We start from the raw sequence: 20,006 nt of genomic DNA on the forward strand, positions 1-20,006 counted from the left end.
TTTGATAGTCAGTGTCGCCAAATTAAGATTTCAAATTTGTGGCCTACTTGATAAAAATCACTGTTACGGATCATTTCTGTCTTAATTATCCAATGTTGTCAAGTTAATTTCAAAATCAAAAGCTATTTTTTAGGAACAAATAATCAGAAACTGATTATTTGTTAAAACTTGTGACTTTCGTCAAGTTGGTCACAAATCTGAAGTCTTAATTTTGGCAACACTGACCGTCGAATCCAATTGTCATTCATTTCCAAGAAGCGTAATATTTATTATGCTATTTTTTATTTAGCGTTTCTTATGTTGTTTTTAAAGAAAAAAAGAATGTTTACTTCAGGGAATTTTGCGTCAGTTGGTGACACATGTGTTGACATATTGTATCAATAAGAAATTACTGCCTAGGATTTAGGGATATTCGTGAATACGTTGCCCTAAATTTTGAAAAAAGATATCGTAACCAGTCTCAAAATTTAGGTTAAATCAGCTTGTATAGATAATTCAACTGATAGTTGACAGCAGGTTGGCAGAAAACGTCAATCGTCAACAACAAAAGGCATTCAAAATTACTTCTGAAAATTCTGGTCACAAACAACATGAAAAACGAAATTTTCCTAAAAGTTTAAGGTAGTAATTTTTTGTTCACTCGTACTAACACTGAATTCTCGAGATTTTTTCATATAACTGCGCCACGGAAAATTCGTAACCAACATTAAAAATCTAAAATACACTAGGGTGTTAACGCACCCAAACGAATTTACAAAATAGAAAAAAAATTCTGACAACACAAGGATGACGTGACACACATTATTTATTCCACATTCGTAATGCACATAACAGGTGCTAATACAATTTGTAATTTAGTTTCACCTAATTTATCATCCTTGTTTGAATTTGAAACCAGGTTAGTCAAATATTGTATTTTTATAAAAGTGGCACTCGAAAAAATCTCTTTTGACTCAAAACAAGTGGATGCAATTGCGGGTAATAAACCTACATCGAGTCACGTGAGCAGCTTTCTTGTGAAAATCAATGCGAGTGTCTGAAAAATGACCGTTTTGAGACACTTTAGTTTTATTCAACAAAATTTGCATAACTGTTGCCTTTTTTATGATTATGCAACGCTAAGTTCAGCACAATTAACAAATGTAAAAGTTGAAAAAATCCATTAGCACTTCCACCTGCTACGACAAGTAAAAAATGTCGAGTTTTTTTATGGAAGAAATTACAAGAAATTCAATTCGCATTCAATCAATTGGCATTTGTGAGAGTGAAGATTTATCTATTCGAGAAATTAAACTTTCTCTGTCAAAACGTTTCAATAATTGAAACCAACTACGAACAGCACTGCCAACATAAATATTTAACACTGGACGACTTTTATTCCGAAATTTACAGATTTGTCAACAGGACCAGCTAGGATTGGAACTTTTAGGAAAATTACGTTTTTCATGTTGTTTATCCCTACAAGCTACAAGGTGACTTAACCTAAATTTTGACACTGATTACGATTTCTTTTGTTTGTCACCAAAAACCAACCTAACCTATTCACGAATATCCCTAAATTCTAGGGTGTAATTTCTTGTTGATACGACAATATGACACTATTGTGACGATATTGGAAGTTTCTTCACTTTTAATTATTTCACGTTAGGAGTTGTCAAAAAATTTGGTTGGTGAAACATGAAAGCTATTCAATTTTTTGTCTTGTGACAACAAAACTAATTACGTTTCACATTGTATGTGTAAAAACGTGTGAGTGACAGTGTCGTCGACCTAATTTTCGACCAGTCTGTTAATAATAACGGAAAACAGTTGATTAGACCGGATTTTATTCTGTAAATTAACGAGTATGAGGTTGCAAAACCACCGGTTGCGTTTAATTTTTGTACTTTCGACCGATTATGGTATTAATCTTGTGTAAGGTTCAGAATAAATGATCATCTTATGTTAGATTTTGAACACGATTCGCATTCATCAATCACAGCAACATTACACCCAATTAAAAAAAATAGCGGAAAACAACTAATTAAGCGCAACTAAATCAATTAAACTGGACAAAAAATATGTTCAAACGTGTAAACTAAGGACTCAAATAACGGAAAAAGTCAACAAATGCTCTCTAATGATCTCTGTACTTGATTTAATACTCTTTTAAAACTTGTCCAATTAAATAAACTGAGTAAAACTTCTTTCATTTTCAATTTGTTCCTCAAAGTCAACAATTGCAGAAAATTTCAGTAATTAAATGTTGATGCTGCTCGAACACTAGTTTAATTAAAATTAAACGTAAACTTCATCTTCTTGCATTAACTTGTTGTGCATTATTCATGCGAGTGCATGCTGCAGCAATTGCAATACAGGGTGTCCCACGTGGGATTTTCACGCCCTAAATTAAAGCAAAGTGGCTATAACTTTAAAATGTAGTTGGCAGTAGTTGGCATTTGTCAATTCTTCTACCACTGACGCTAAATGAAAAAAAAATATTAGATACTAAGTGACGTTCCTTTATCCACTATCCTCAAATTGGCGTCACATTTGATATCTTAGATTGGCAATCTTGAATTTATGGAATTCAGTATTGTCAATAGATTTTTTGGCACAAATATTAATATAGTGCACTTTTTATAAATAATTGTCAGTGTCACTCTAGATAACTATAGAGGTTATGTTATATGTCTTAACGACGGAGGTATTGTCAAAAATGTATGATATACGACATATGTGACGCTTTTACCAATTTAACAATATTTTAAAAATCGTTTATAAAAAAAACGAACTATAGTTTCAAATGACGACGATGAATGACAATTGAGTGTATGATTGTGATGTTTGATTTTGATAATCAGTGTAGCCAAATTAAAATTTAAGATTTGTGGCCTACTTGATAAAAATCACAGTCACGGATCAAAGGCTAAAATAGGAGCAAATAGTTTATTTGTTAAAATTCATGTTGGCGTTGTAAAATTCAACTGACATTTGTCATTGCTTGTAATTTGGAAATGAATTCTCAACATTTATTCATTTGAAATTTTAATTTGGCAACCGTGATTGTCAAATATAAACGTCACAGTTTTACAGGCAACTGTCACTCAATTTTGATGGCAAACAACAATCTGATATCACAGACCAGTGTTGCCAATAGATTTTTTGGTACAATCATTTGCAGTCACTCGGTTTATAAAAAAAATTGCTTGAATCATTCTGTAACAAGTCTTTTAAACTATTTTTTTTTATTTTGTTGTTCTTAAAGAAACAAAAAACAAGACTTATTCATTATGATGGCGTTTAAAAACTCAACTTGAAATGAATTCTTAAGATTTTTTCATTTGAAATCTCAATTTGTAACTGTCACTCACTTGAAACAATCTGAAATCACAGTGTTGCCAATAAATATTTGCACAATCATTTGCAGTCACTCGGTATATTAAGAGTCTTTTATACACTTTTTATTTTGTACTTTTTTTTAAATTAATTTAAACGAATTATGAATGACAATTGAATGTTAAATTTTGACGTTTAATTTTGACAATTAGTGTTGCCAGGGATTCGTGGTCAACTTGATAAAACCACAGACATGAATGTTGCCAACATAATTTCAACTTTTAAAGGTTTTCCTATTTGCGAAAAACGTCAAATTTCGTTATCATCCGGTATACAAACCGAGACGGAAGTCTTCTCTAGTCAAATTTCCCGTTAGAAGCGCTAACAATGATCTTTCTTTGTTTAAATGATAATTATTACGTTTCCCACATCGTCTTGCGATTTACGATTCCAATTAATGAAGAAAAAAAATCGTAAATAACGTAATAATAATAATTCTAAAACGTCAATATATGTTTCAAAAAAAAAGAATTAAAAAAACAAAGAAATGTTGAGGAAGAAAAATTACCGATTCAAAAAAAAAAAAAAAACTAACAGTGAATTGCAAAAAAAGTTGTTTCTAAGTTCGGTCCAGTTTAACCTTTAAGCCTGTTGAAAATAAAAAAACACTATAATTTTTGTTATAAGTAGTAATAAACATTTACCATTAGCTATTAGTAAAAAATAAAAAAAAACAAAGAGGAAGAAAAGAATAGCTGTTAATAATAAATCCAAAAACGCCAAAAAATTAAAAAAAAATATGATTTTTAATTTTTCAAGTCATTGATGTTGGTTCCAAATGTCAGATTTTTCAAATTCTTGAAACCAAAGAGGATTGACTTAATACAATTTTACTTTTATTACACGTTCATTGATGTTTCGGCACAATTTCTGTTAAAAAAAGCAAAAGAAAACGTTATCGGGACGAATATAAGAGAAGTTGATTTTCTTAAGTTTCTGGAGGGTAAAAAAATCCGTACATGACTAAGAAAAAAATAAATAAAAACAGATGTATAAAAAAAAACGTATTGTAAAAAATATATAATATTTTGTTACAAAAATATGTTTTACTCAAACAGACAAAAAAAAATAAAAAAGTCTGTACTCACAAACAATAATGATGGAAAAAATACACAAGAGAAATATTGCTTTGCAAAAATAAAAGTTTGAAAATGTAAGAAACTTAAAGTAGAAAAAAAAATCGACTAAGAAAGAAGCAAGATTGAAAACCCAAATATACGACAAAAAATTCTAAAAGCGTCAATACATATTTAAAAAAAGAAAAGTAGCAAAGAAATGTGGAAGAAGAAAAAATACCTATTCAAAAAAAAAGAAAAACTAATTATGAATTAAGTTTGATGTGAATATAAAAGACAGAATTTTTTATGTACTAAAGTAAAAAAAGTAAAAGTCATAATGAGAAAGAAATAGAGAGAGAGGAGATTGACTAAGAAATTGAAAAAGAAAAAGAAGCCAAAAAAAAACATTGCAACAGAAAAACAGATGTTAAAAAAAAGAAATAACAAATTCTTGACGAAATGATGACTAAAACGGTGAGTCACCCCTTACCTTGTGTTGGGGGTGTTGGGATCGACCACTTGAACCACAATAAACGCGTGTAGAAAATGCGAGGCTATCATATCCGGCGAAAACGGTGTGTTTTCCTCCTGGAAAACAATAGCGACAATATCGTTCCCAATATGCCTCTTCCTCTGCAACTGCTGGGGGTCACTCTCCGTGTAGGGCAACAACGTGGAGACATGAAACATAATTTCTCGGTCTTTGAAGACTTCATAGACCGCTTGGTCCCCCGTATGCCCGTTCTGGATGTCCAGCCCCCCTCTGTACCCCTTATGGTCCTTCAGCTGTATCCTCTGACCCAACAGTCCGAGGAAATCGTCAAAGGCCGGCGTGGTGACACTGTTGCAAAACAACTCCTCTTCGGTCGTTTGGCCGAACTTCTGGTACATCACCCCGAACTTGAAGTTGGTGACGAGGACATGCTCGTCGTAGTTGGCGATGAGTTGGGAGGCTTTGGGGTGCAAAACTGGGACGAAGTTGTCGATGTTGAGTTGCTCGTTGAGGAGTTTGGCCATGCGGGCGGGAGTGGGGCTGTCGCCGAGACAGGACGATGGGACGATTTCGTGCATGGTCCCGGTGCGCATCCGGAGGAGGATGCGGGTGTGCTCCTGGTTGGCCACGTTCTCCGTTTTGATCGAGAGGAGGACGGGGCCGAGGTGGTCGTCGGTGCCGATGAGGGAGGTGTGCTCCTGCAACGAGTATGGGGGCTTAGAGTGGAAATTTCACCATTTATACTAGTTTAATGATTTGGTGAAAATTTTTGAAAAAATTCCTGACTAGTTGCAGGAGAAAATTTATGAATTTTGAAATATTTTTTTTTAATCGAGTATTCGACTAAATGTTAGAAAAATTAACTTTTTTAATTTCTTTAAGGGATTTTGAAACGTTTTTTTGCAAATCTGGAAAATTTTTAATCCAGTACATCTGATACTTTTTTAGTCTCCCCAACTGTCTTTTGTAGCACGATGTTTTGAAACGTCTCAATTGGCATTTTAAATTTTTTACTACTAAATTTAAACATTTCCCTAAGAATTTTTCTTCTTTTAAAAATCAAAGTCAGTACATTTAACACTTTCTTTTTACTCCAAGCCAAAGTAATCCGAAGTGGCCTAAAGTGACTTGAACCGACCTGAAACTACTCGAAATGACCTAAACATTATTTTTTACAATCTAAAAGACACTTTACTAAATAAAAATGAAACTCTAAACAAATTTGACAAGATTTGACCACATTCATTTGATTTTTTGTTTATTGATATAGTAAATTTTGTCAAAAATGATGACACTATTTTTTGGCACGTTTTTTAAACATGCAAAAATGCTAGATTTTCTTAAAAATAAGTTGAAAAATAGAGAAATTTTGTTTTTCTAAATATTTCACTCAACAAGATAAAAAAATTGCCAAATTCCGTCAAAAAGTACATTGATTTGTCTATTTCAGAGCGTTTTAGTATGTTTTTTAGCCAGAAGCAGAATTATTTTGCAAAATTTCGTTAAAAACAAACTGAAAATTTATCAAATTAGGCCAAAACTAGTGTTATTTTTGCATTTTTTGAGTGTTTCAGCACGTTTTCAAGATACATAAAACTGACTAAAAAATTATCAAATTAGATTGAAATTGATATCATTAGTGTGTCTCGCTCAATTTATTTCGTTTTTGAACCAAAGACTTGGAAAATCTTGTCAAAACGCGCCTAAAAATCACAAAAACGAATCTAAATTGATTATAGTTTGTCTGTTTCACTCGATGTAACTGATTTTTGAGCAAAAACTAATCAAAAAAAAAAACTAAAAATTGGTCAAAAATAGCGTTATCTTAAGCATGTTTTTGTACTAAAGCCTCATTTTTTTGCAAAATTGTACTAAAACAAATAAAAAAATTACCAAATTAATTCCAAGATTATATTATTTTTTTCTTTCTTGAGCGTTTCAACACGTTTTTTGGCCAGAAACGCAATTATTTCGTAAAAATTCTTTAAGAACAAACAGAAAATTTACTAAAAATGAAATAAANAACTATTAAAGGATTTAAAATTAAAAAAGTCCAATTTGACACTGTACATGTTACAAATTCTTAAAAGATCATTTAGAGGAGAATTAATTTAGAATAATTGGTCTGATCTGCTATTATACTGTGGAACGTGAAAATTAATTAAATTTAGTATTGAAGTATCATTAATCAAATTATTTAAAAGTTTATAAACAAAACATAAAGCCTGATATCTTCTTCTAATTTCAAGTGTAGAAAGAGACATATAATTTAAGGAAATATTGTAATTATCTTGCACAAAATAAGGCAGCAACCATTTTATATATTTAAAAAACTTAAACTGTATTGTTTCAAGCCTACCAACATGAATTTTGTAATGCGGATTCCAGATTGTCGAACCATATTCGAGGATTGAACAAATAGCATTTTGATGGAATTAAAATTTCTAAAATCACGACAATAACGTTTTATGCAGCCAAGTGCCTTATTAGCTCTATAAATGATAAATTCAAGGTGTTGAATAAAAGTTAATTTACTATCAAGTAATATACCTAAATCTCTCACAGACTGTTTTACTGTAATTTTTGTACTATTAATAAAATAATTCGGTAGGGTTGGAGAGATTTTCCTGCTGAAAACAATAGACTGACATTTTTCAATATTTAAAAACATTTTGTTATTTGCTCAATTATTTTATTAACCAAAAACGGCGGATAAAATTTCTCATTATTCCCGGTTTAATTTTGCTGTTGCAACAAAAAAGTACCTACAAATCAACTTTATTCTTTTTATTGTCTTGTAAGACTATAGTAAGAGACTAGTAAAAAGCAAAAAAAAATTAGGAGTGTGACGTTTTTTTTTTAAGAAAAATTAAGTATGTTGAGAGGAATCCGACCTCTGATGCCTTTACAACAAATTTCAACAATAACTTTCACTAAATTATAAAAAAGAAAATGGAGAAGAAGAGAAATTAAATATAAAAAAGAGAAGTGCAATGAATTTTGCAACAAAAGTGCAAAATGTAAAATATTTCTGCGGCAATTAAAAAATCAAAACACCGATTTATCAAAATGTTGGAGAAACTAAAAACTTTTCAAAAATTGCGAGAAATAATCAACAAAGTAAAAAAAATAATAGCCCCGCCACTGCGCCAAACTCATTCAGCGTCTTTCCAGACATCCGTAACCAATCCCACTAATTATAAACTACCTCCCTTTCTTTTTTGATCCCTGACATCCGTTTCTCTCGAGATAGCATATCCTTATAAGCCTCGCCCTCTCACTATATATTTTATTTCACAAAAACGGTCCTAAGCAAACTTAATAAATAAATTCGTTCCCCGAAGGCGCCGTTACACTTTCCATATATAAACACTCAGTGCCACACTTTCATTCACTTACCCTTCCAACATAGAACCTCCTGTAGCACTTTCCGGTGTCGTCGGTTTCGATTTTGGCCCTCCACGTCTGATGTGGGAGGATGGGCCCCCCTCTGTGGTCGAAGGCGACTTCATGGTCGGTCCCATCCACCCAGTAGCCCTTCTCGGGGACGGCGATCATGGGATAGGGGGGCGGGCGCGCGAGCGTCTCCTGCAGCAGCCTCCTGGATTGCGTCGCCTGCTGAGGAGAGGCCGGCGGCGTGCAGCCCCCCACGTTGTTGTTGGTCGAAAGACGGCAATCGTCCCGGGGATCCGGCCCTGGCACGCTGTGTTGTCTCTGCACCAAGGGCGTCTGGAAATATAATGATAACAGTGATAAGAGGGTGACCTCTTGGTCTAGTTGGAGCACGACAGGTGCGTGATGGTACATTTATTGGCGGCATACTTCTTGATCAATATTCAAACGACATAACTGTGAAACCTACTTCCCAGTTTCTAAACATTGGAGGTTGCGAGAGATGGTCTATTGTTTGGCAAGTGGGACAAACTTTCTATGCTACAACGTTGATTAGTTGCGTTTTTTGGGAAAATGTAATGAAACATTGAGCTAGACTTTGAATCAGTGTTGCTAAGTTTGGTGATTTAGTAAAAACGTGAATGAAATTCCAGCATTTTTGAGAATTTTGCACGTTTTTTAGACATGCAGAAACTCAAATGCTAAATTTTTTCAAAAACAAGTTGAAAAATCGAGATAGTTTTGTTTTTATAAATGATATTTCACTCTACAAGGTAAAAAAATCGCTAAAATGGGTCAAAAAGTACATTGTGTTTTAGTATATTTTTAGCCGGAAACAGAACTATTTTGCAAAATTTCGTTAATAAAAAACCGAAATTTTATCAAATTAGGCCAAAACTAGTGTTATTTTTGCATTTTTAGAGTGTTTCAGCACGTTTTTAAAATACATTCAAATATTTGCTAAAACTGAAAAATTACCAAATTAGATTGAAATTGATATTATTCAAAAAAACTTCATCCAAAGTTTAAAAAAAATATTTTATAATATTAAATTTTTGAGCGTTTTTCATTGAAAAAAGTAACAAATTTTTGACCTATTTAGAGAAAAAGACACTTTTTTTGAAAACAAACAAAAAAAACATTCATTTTCAAATTTTGTGAATTTTTCGTCGATTAACAGTACTGAAGTTATAGAAAATAACGTGAACTTATTTTTTGCCAATTTTTGCCATAACTGACTGAAAAATTACCAAATCAGATTGAAATTCATATCATTTTAGTGTGTCTCGCTCGATTTAGTTCTTTTTTTGAACCAGAGACTCATTTATTTTACAGGATATTGTCAAAACATGCTTAAACACAACAAAAATAAATCTCAATTGATGTTATTTCGTTTGTTTCATTCGATTTAGCTCGTTTTGTGTTATTTTTGCTTTTTGTACGTTTTTGAAACGAAACGAAAACATTTTTTTATTGTTCTAAAAATATTGATAAAAGTGATATTATTTTAGCTTGTTTCGCTCGATTTAGTTCGTTTTTGAACCAAAGACTTGGAAAATCTTGTCAAAACGCGCCTAAAAGTCACAAAAACGAATCTAAATTGATGATAGTTTATCTGTTTCACTCGATGTAACTGATTTTTGAGCAAAAATTAATCAAAAAAATAATAAAAATTGGTGAAAAATTGTGTTATTTATAACTTTCTCAAGCATGTTTTTATATTAAAGCTTCATTTTTTGCAATATTATACTAAAACAAGTCAAAAAATTACCAAATTAATTCCAAAATTATATTATTTTTCTCTTTCTTGAGCGTTTCAACACGTTTTTCGGCTAGTAAGGCAATTATTTCGCAAAAATTCTTTAAGAACAAACAGAAAATTTACTAAAAATGAAATAAAAACAATTTTTCTATAATTGGCTCTAAAACTAACAATTTATTTTGCAAGAACTTGTGAAAACACGCCTAAAAATCAAAAAAATAAATCAAAATTCATGGTATTTTCTTTGTTTCACTTAATTTAACTAGTTTTTTAGTAAAAAGTATTCAAAAACAAGCAGAAAAACCTGAAAATTTGATCGAAAACTACTTTTTTTAAGTTGTATACGCGTTTTCCAACTAAAATCTTACGTTTTTTGTAAGATTTTTCTAAAATAAACCGAAAAATTACCACATCAAATAATTTTTGTTTTTTTTTCGAGTGTTTTAGCACATTTTTCAGCTGAATTTTTTTTCAAATTAGGTTAAAAATAGTATTATTTTTGTCTTTTTCGAGTGACTAAAAGCGTTTTTAATATAAAAACAAATTTTAACAAATAATTTATCTAAAATTGAAAAATTACCAAATTAGATCTTTATGGACATTCTTTTAGCTTGTTTCGCTGGATTTAGTTCGTTTTTGAACCAGAGACTCATTTATTTTGCAGGATCTTGTCAAAAAATGCTTAAACACAACAAAAATAAATCTAAATTGATGTTATTTCGTTTGTTTCATTCGATTTAGCTCTTTTTGAGTAAAATTTTGTCAAAAAAAAAATAAGACGAAAAATACAAAATATGGTCGAAAATGGTGTTAATTGCAAGATTTTTCAAGAACTTGTCAAAACACGCCTAAAAATCAGAAAAACAAATCAAAATTCATGATATTTTCTTTGTTTCACTTAATTTAATAGTTTTTCAGTAAAAAATAATCAAAAATCTGCAGAAAAATCGGAAAATTTGATCGAAAACTACTTTTTTTAACTAAAATTTTACGTTTTTTGTAAGATTTTTCTAAAACAAACCAAAAAATTACCGCATTAAATAAAAAAAATCAAATAATTTTTGCCTTTTTCGAGTGTTTTAGCACATTTTTCAGTGGAAATTTTATCAAATCAGATTAAAAATAGAATTATTTTTGCTTTTTCGAGTGGTTAAGAGCGTTTTTAAGATAAAAACAAATTTTAACAACAAATTTTTCCAAAATTGTCTGAAAAAGTACCAAATTAGACCGTTATGGACATTATTTTAGCTTGTTTCGCTCGATTTAGTTCGTTTTTGAACCAGAGACTCATTTATTTTGCAGGATATTGTCAAAACATGTTTAAACTCAACAAAAATAAAGCTAAATTTATTATTTCATTCAATTTAGCTCTTTTTGAGTGAAATTTTGTCAAAAAAATAGGACGAAAAATGGAAAATATGGTCGATAATGTTGTTAATTGCAAGATTTTGTTAAAACAAACCAAAAAACATCAAATCAAGTCATTATTTTTGCCTTTATCAAGTGTTTTAGGATGTTTTTCAAGTAAAAACGTAGATATCGGGTGACTGTAAATGATTTGGTGTCAAATTTAAAATATAATTTGGCAACCTTGACTTTCAAATTCAAACGTCAAACTTTTATAGGCAATTGTCATTCCTTTGCGACGGGCGACTGCTGATTTAGCCGTCACCTGTAACACTCTGATATAAAAAATTTCGAAGAATTACCACTAATTCAGTGTTGCCAATAGATTTTTTGTCACCGGGTATTTCGCAAAATTTGATTATAAACTAGCCAAAAAAATATAGAGTTAGACTAAATAAAGCGTTACCTATTTTTACATTTTTCGACTGTTTAAGCACGTTTTTGAGCAGATTTGCGAGATTTATCTGATGAAAATAGGTGCAAATCTGGTGAATTTAATTGTTTTGAGCTGGCAACACTGGTGGAGAGGCACGGCTTTGGAATTTTTCTCTTGTTGTTATTTTTCCGACTTTCACGCCCACGCCTAGTTCTTATTATTGTCAAGTCTATTGTTAAGAGAATTATGAGAAACAATGCGTGGTTTTTGTCAAGTCGCGATGCTACAACACCACCCCCATGGAAATTTATAATTGGGATTGGGTGTGAAAACAGTGTTTGCACTATTTTTTACCAAATGATGGATTTGTTGAGGCGGGAACGCCGAGTTGTTAACTTGGACATAACATAGACAATGACGGGTTTAAAGAGATAATGTAGTGGAACACACCCACGAGGAGTGAAAGTGCGATGGTTTTTTGCCTTGGATGGTGATTTAGTGGAATTGAGACGATCGATTGCGAATTTAGGACAACAAACTACTAACATATTCCGGTCTGACTAATTAATCCACAAACTGATGTTTGAAAAATCCAATTTGTTCACTTTTAAGACCATTAGAAGTGCAAAAAAGCGATCTTATGTCGCTGCGCCACCATGTCCCCGAGTAGTCTCTCTGCTTTAATTCAATATAATCATCCAAACACATTTATTTTTTGCGTTTCTTTCTACAAACGTTTTACGTACTTTTGGACCACTAGAAGTGTTTTTCGATCAATTTTGAAGTTTTTCATTTTTCAATTTTTGACAAAATTCTGGTCGATTTTTGGCACCCAAAGCAGTCTATTGTTAATAACTCCGGACTTATTGGTGATAACCTCTTATGTTTGGTACCGTTGAAAAGAAAATTTAATTTTCTATCATATACAAAAAAGATCAGTGTTCTACGATAAATAGTTATGGAGAAAATTTCTGATAAAGTTAAAAGTTTCAAAAATATGAATTCGACTATAACTTCAAAACTATTACGAATTTTGCAGTTTTCTTGACACCAATCGATTCCTCGGAACATTTTACATAAGTTTCAGTCAAAATCTTATATCATTGAGGTACAGTTTTGCTGCAATTTACAAAATAAAGAAGAGTAAAAATTTGTGAACACTATTTTTACGATTTTACTACAGCTCACCTTCAAAAATTCAAAAAATTCGTAATTTTTTAAACCTGACCCACTTTTTTGAGTCTTTAAGACCTCTAGAAATGTAAAAAACGTTATATGGATTAATTTTAAAGTTGAAAATATTTTTCAATTTTGATTAAATTTTGGTCGATTTTTGACATCCAGAGCGGTCTATTACCTATAACTCCGGACTTATTAGTAATAACCTCTTATGTTTGGTACTACTGGAAAGAAAATTTAATTTTCTGTCACATAAAAAAAGATCATTGTCCTACAATAAACAGTTATTGAGAAAATTGGTGATAAAGCCTATTTTGCAGTTTTTAATTTTTGTCAAAATTTTCATACGATTTTCGGGACCCAAACTAAACTGTTTAAAATATTTGTCAACAAAATTTGTAACAATAAAATGTTTCAAAATTATTAATAGAAACTTGAGTTTGAATGAATATTCTCAATATTGTCTCGTAAAATTTAGGATTAAAATATTCCATTCTAATTAATTCACAATCTGATATTTGAAAAATCCAATTTGTTCACTTTAATAACTTGAAAAGATCAATTAATTTATTCGGAAATGCCAAAACACAGCATGAATCAAGGAAATAAAGTTTTAATTTGAATAAATAATTTTTTTGGCAAGTCGCAATAACTGATCGATGAATCAGTTTATTTTATAAAAAAATCAATAACGTTTCATGTAAATTCATTAAAATTCTATTGCACTAAATCCATAGCAACACATTGTTACCAACAGTATTGGAAAACCGAGGACTGTTTATTTATCCTCTTCAAACATAATATGACTCTAATATCACAACACAAACAATAAAATTCCTCTCTTTTCGTCCTTTTATCCTCGAGACGCAAGACAATGAACCTTTAATTCTAAAGAAATAAATCAAAAGTAAAGTGTGACTAATACGATAATCAAGGGAATTATAAATAAAATTCCTTTTGGCGCTTACTCAATCTCATTGTCATTTTTTCGACACCTTTCTCTTCACTTACGTAATAAAAAGAGGGAGCAGCTGTTCATTAAATAGGGGCCTACAAGCCGGAAACGGAAACAGATCGTATCTCAAGTCAACTATGAAGACAACGACGATAACGACTCGATCAGGACCGAAATCGCTGAACTCAGAAAAAAAAAAAACAGTTATACAGGGTGACCCAGGAATGCGTGCAAACCCCATCACCTTTTTTCTATCCAAGCCATCGACTTGATTTTTTTTTAAACGTTAGGATCGACAATGAGGCACATTTTAAAAATATTCCATTCATATACAGGGTGTCCCAAAATGAGTTACACAAAAAAGTTCGCTTTTTTTCAATGAGAATCCCCAATTTTTATTACATTTGTGGATTCGTCACTAAATTGTCGACACAACGCACCCGGGTTTCCTAGACTTATGTGCAATTGTTTTTGAGTTATGTCAATTTATTGCATGGACCCACAAAAAAATTCATAACTTCGGAACCGTTTAAGATAACTTAACCAATTTTTTTCCAGTCGATTCCGTAAGCTTTAGCGCATCTTTTGAGACAAAGGCTTGTTACATCGCCTGCTACGATTTTTTACAAATGGCAATACAACACCATATATTCCAATTACGAACGAAAATGTTGAGTTTGATGTTCAGTGTTTGCGCTAGTAGTAATAATGAACAGATTAGCTATCGATTTTAATTTATGAAAGCAGAGTTATATACGGTTTTGTCTCGGAAACTCTATTTATTCTCGTTAGGTTGTCACGTTGGTTGCGTCGCCACATGTGGAAATATGAAAAACTAACCCACTTTACGGACTGTCTTGTCAACTTTTCGAACTGTTTCGATCATTTTAAAACAAAAATGTGTACGAATTGTCAATCGAGGCCGCCAATCTCTTGCTCCACTTACGCAAGAGAACAAAAGACTCGACTTGTTTAAAATCTTGCGGCGTAAAGAAACAAACTACAAAACGACAAGCACCGCTATTATTATCAGATTCGTTTCGCTAACGCGGGATATAAATTATTCACGGATTTCTTAGTGTCCGCGCTAATCCTCCTCCTTGTAAAGGCTTGGCCAGTGTTGCCAGCTCAAAGCAATTAAATTCCCCAGATCTGAGCTGAAAAGTTAACAGATTTACAGCTATTTTCAGCAGATTACAAGATTTAAAATTTTTTAATATTGTCGAAGATTCGTTTTTTACATAAATCTCGCAAATCTGCTCAAAAATGTGCTTAAACGCTTGAAAAATTCAAAAATAGGTAAACTTTTTCATTTAGTCTAACTCTAGGCAAAACACCGTATAATAAAAAACGTATTGGCAACACTGAATTAGTAGTAATCTTTCTAAATTTGTTATATAAGAATGTTTCAAGTGACGGCAAATCAGCAGTCGCTCGTCGCAAATGAATGACAATGACCACAAAAAAAGGCAAAAAATTGTAGAGATTTTGTCAAAACAAAGTAGAAAATTGCCTGAAATAATTAAATTTTTGTGTAAATTGTAGAGCACTTTTCACCGAAAAACTAATTAAATTTGACAAAAAGCAGAAATTGCAAAAATAGACCCCGAAATTTGTTTTTATGAATTATTTATCTTAGAAAATGACAAAATTCAAAAAATTTTGTCAAAACAAAAAAAAATAGAAAATTTTGATTACAAAATGTATTGTTTTCGATGCATCCAGAGCGTTAATATCGAAAAACTCAAGAATTTGAGAAAGTTTGTTAAAACAAAGTAGAAAATTGCAAAATAAGTTCGAAAAAACGTTACTACTTTCTATAACTTTAGAAGTGTTAATCAACGTCAACAATTTTGACGAAACAAGCAAACAAGGCAGAAAATTGTAAAATCAAATCTGGCAATAAAAATTATTTTTTTTGGTTTGTTTTCAAGAATTCAGTTTTTTTTTTTTTTTTGAAAACTAAATAGGTCAAAAATTTGTTATTTTATGAGTGTTTTTCAACAAAAAATGCTCAAAATTTTACAGATTTTGCCAAACAAAATAGAACATTAACTAAATTTTGCTTATTTTGAGAAGTTTAGAACACTTTTTACTCAAAAACTCATTAAATTTGAAACACTTTTCCAAAACAAAAAAGTAGAAATTTTAAAATTAGTCTTCAAAATTTGTTTTTGTTTGTTTTTATGATTTTTTTCCATACAAACCACAAAATTCAAGAAATTTTGTTAAAACAAAAAAATGGAAAATTTTGGTCACAAAGTGCGTTGTTTTTTATGATTCCAGAGCGTTTATTACCGAAAAACTAAAAAATTGAAAAAGTGTGTTAAAACAAAGTAAAAAATTGCAAAATAAGTTCAAAAAAACCTTATTTTCTATAACTTCAGGAATGTTAATCGACGAAAAATTCACAAAATTTGAAAATGAAAGTTTTTTTGTTTGTTTTCAAAAAAAGTGTCTTTTTCTCTAAATAGGTCAAAAATTTGTTACTTTTTTCAATGAAAAACGCTCAAAAATTTAATATTATAAAATATTTTTATTTTTTAACTTCGGCTATTCATAAAAATATTTTTCTTTAACTTTGGATGAAGTTTTTTTGAATAATATCAATTTCAATCTAATTTGGTAATTTTTCAGTTTTAGCAAATATTTGAATGTATTTTTAAAACGTGCTGGGGTAATTTGATTTTGGTTTGTTTTTAACGAAATTTTGCAAAATAGGCAAAGGCAAAAATTATTTGATTTTTTTATTTAATGTGGTAATTTTTTAGTTTGTTTTAGAAAAATTTTACAAAAAACTTAAGCTTTTACTTGGAATACGTGTTTACAAGTTTTAAAAAAAGTAGTTTTCGACAAATTTTCCGCTTATTTTTGATTACTTTTTACTGAAAAATTAGTTAAAATAAGTGATACAAAGAAAATACCATGAATTTTGATTTGTTTTTCTGATTTTTAGGCGTGTTTTCGCACGTTCTTGCAAAATAAATTGTTAGTTTTAGAGCCAATTATCTAAAAAATCAGAAAAATTTGTTTTCATTTTTAGTAAATTTTCTGTTTGTTCTTAGAGAATTTTTGCGAAATAATTGCCGAAAAACGTGTTGAAACGCTCAAGAAAGAGAATTGTGGAATTAATTTGGTAGTTTTTTTGACTTGTTTTAGTATAATATTGCAAAAAAGTGAGGCTTTAGTATAAAAACATGCTTGAGAAAGTTATAAATAACACTACTTTTGCTCAAAGATCAGTTACATCGAGTGAAACAGACAAAGTTTCATCAATTTAGATTCGTTTTTGTGATTTTTAGGCGCGTTTTGACAAGCTAAAATAATATCAATTTTATCAATATTTTTAGAAAAATTTAAAAAATGCTCGAAAAAATACAAAAAAAATAATGTTATCATTTTTGACCGAATTTACTATTATCAATAATTAAAAAATCAAATTAAAAAAGTTAATTTTCTAATATTTAGGCAAACATAATACATTAATTTTCTGCTGAAACTACAGTGAGTTTTTACAAAAGTTTCCACCAAATCATCAAACTAGTACAAAAATCACCAGATCTGGCAACACTGGGCTTGTAAGAGATTCTTTGTGATAGAGCTCATGCGACAACGTAGGAAGATGCATCTTTCTTTCTCTTCTTGTGGGTGTCTCTATAAAATGTGAGCCCCATGTTGGGCGCCAGTGACTTACCGTTGACCGGAACATTCGTTCCCATTTAATAGTTATTATTATGTTAATATCGGATCGCAACCAACCGAAACGCAATTAATTCGAAGTTTGTACGTAATTGCGACCTGGCCGTGTGAAGTTTCACATTCTCACAATGAACAATAGGGCGGCGGTGGCTAGTTGTACTTTTGACAGTTTTTCAACGTTGTCTTATAAGTGGACCAAGACACAAAAAAAAAAATAGTGGCATACACAATGTTAAATAACTCCCCAGTTTTCATATACATATTGTTAAATTATTTTTTTTTGACTTGAGAGATATGAAAATGCGCAACTTGAACAATAATGAACAATTTTGAAGCTTAATCCAAAGAGTATACAGGGTGTAAGAAAAAGATGAGGAGTAACCTGAGATTCTCCAAGCCAAAATAAAGCGATTTAACACATTTTCACCGTTTAAAAGTTAAGAGGACATCATGAAATTATGTTTTTTTATTTAAATTAATAATTAATCACGTTATTGTCAACTAACACAAACATAAATAAAGAGACTGAAACCTAAAATTTTTCAATTTTATAATTTTTCACGTTCCACGGTATAATAGTAGATCTAACCAATTATTCAAAATTCAAGTTGGACTTTTTTAATTTTAAATCCTTTAATAGCTTCAAGCGTTTTCTAAAAGTTTCAAAAGAAATAGCCCCCAAATATGTGGTTTTAATATCAAATTGCCTGTACCAGATTTCAAAAAACTCTCTTAAAAAATCGAAAATATTTTTTAAACTTTGGTTGGGTTAAATCGCTGTATTTTGTATAAAAATAATTCAATACCTACCTAATTGAATCACTGAGTAGAAAACGACAACTTTTTTTCAACTGAAATCCCTCTAACTCAAATTATTTAAAAAATTCCTTGTTCCTTTCATTATATTAAAAATTTCATTTTTTTTCAATTAAATTTTTATTTATTGAACTTGCAATACACTAAAAAAATGTTTTAACCTTGAAATTTGTACTATCCTCTTTGCAGGAGTAAAAAATTTTGCTAGCTGTCTTAGTTTTTGTGTAATAAATTTTTAAAGATCCAAAAATCCAAACATATATTGTTTCATTTACAAAAATATAATTTGTATTTGGGACACGGTGTGTATATACAGTTGAAAATAGTTTCAGGGAATACACCAAATTAGGATTTATTTGTTTTCTACATAAGTTTTTAAAATCTTAACTTTATCTAAGTATTTAAAAAATTATTACAACAGACGGCATAAATTTTATTAAACTAAAACAACTTCTTTTCGTAGAAATCGCAAGGCTCTTTAATTAATTATACAAATTTTGAATTTCTATCTTAGTTTATGTGTGAAAAAACACTTGAAATATTCAACTCGCTCAATTATTTTAAGAGTAAAAACCAGCATTTCATTCAGTTTATTCCCGAAGGAATAAGGTACTAGATTATTTAATCAAAAACGGGGAATAAAACTTCTCATTATTCCGGGTTAGAAAAGAAAAAATTTGCTGTTAAGGCAAAAAAGTACAAATCAACTTAAATCTGAACTCGTAAAAAGCAAAAAAATGACATCTTTTTAAGAAAAAAGAAAAATTAAGTAAAAAATAATTTTGCTGTTAAGACAAAAAAAGTACAAATCAATTAGATATTCTTGCTCACCAATACAAAAATTAAATACGTGAGTAGTAAAAAACAAAAAAAATTAGGAGTGACATTTTTTTAAAGAAAAATTAAGTATTTTGAAATATTCTTGTTACCAATTTAAATTTAAATACGCCAATCGTGAAAAACAAAAAAAATGACATTTTTTTAAAGAAAAATTAAGTATTTTGAGAGGAATTCGACCTTTGATGATATAAGTTCAAATAATATAATAATACAGTGGCACTCCTCTATAACGGTTATAACGAAAAATGGGCTATTACAAAAAACAAACAAAAAGTACAGATTTTTTTCTTAAATATTGTTTTAAACTTCCTTAATATTCGTATTTAATACAATAATTTGCATAGTACATGTTTAAAAACTTTTATATAGCGAAAATCGGTTATCGAGATTTGGCCCCTTGAGTTCTCGTTATACAGAGTGATTTTCATCTAGCCAGCTTTGGATTTTTTTTGCATGTAACTTTATTTGTGCCGCTCTACTTTTTTGAAAGCTCTAGTTCTGTCATTAGTGTCACTTATTAATTAATAATAAATTGTTGTTAATTAAACTTTTATTGTTTTAACTAATTTCCAATAATAATTGATAATAATGTATACTTTGGAAGAAAACAACATAATTAAAGAATACTAAATGACTAACTCAACGAAACT

At 30.3% G+C, this 20,006-nt stretch overlaps 1 protein-coding gene across 4 annotated transcripts in view; it reads right to left on the reverse strand.

Moving 5' to 3' along the window:
* The window catches only part of LOC123016429 (rap1 GTPase-activating protein 1), a 175,671-nt gene that overhangs the window by 5,157 nt on the left and 150,508 nt on the right, over window positions 1–20,006 (reverse strand). For all 4 annotated transcript variants that reach the window (XM_044416821.1, XM_044416822.1, XM_044416823.1 and 1 more), the window contains 2 exons: window positions 8,329–8,658; window positions 4,927–5,627 (listed from right to left, as the gene is read on the reverse strand). In XM_044416821.1, coding sequence (XP_044272756.1) covers window positions 4,927–5,627; window positions 8,329–8,658 — 1,031 coding nt within the window. The remainder of the gene's footprint in view (window positions 1–4,926; window positions 5,628–8,328; window positions 8,659–20,006) is intronic.

This window comes from Tribolium madens, unplaced genomic scaffold (genome assembly GCF_015345945.1).
Source record: "Tribolium madens isolate multiple individuals breed KSU strain unplaced genomic scaffold, Tmad_KSU_1.1 Scaffold_1;HRSCAF=32;Tcas5.2_LG8, whole genome shotgun sequence".
Taxonomy (NCBI): domain Eukaryota; kingdom Metazoa; phylum Arthropoda; class Insecta; order Coleoptera; family Tenebrionidae; genus Tribolium; species Tribolium madens.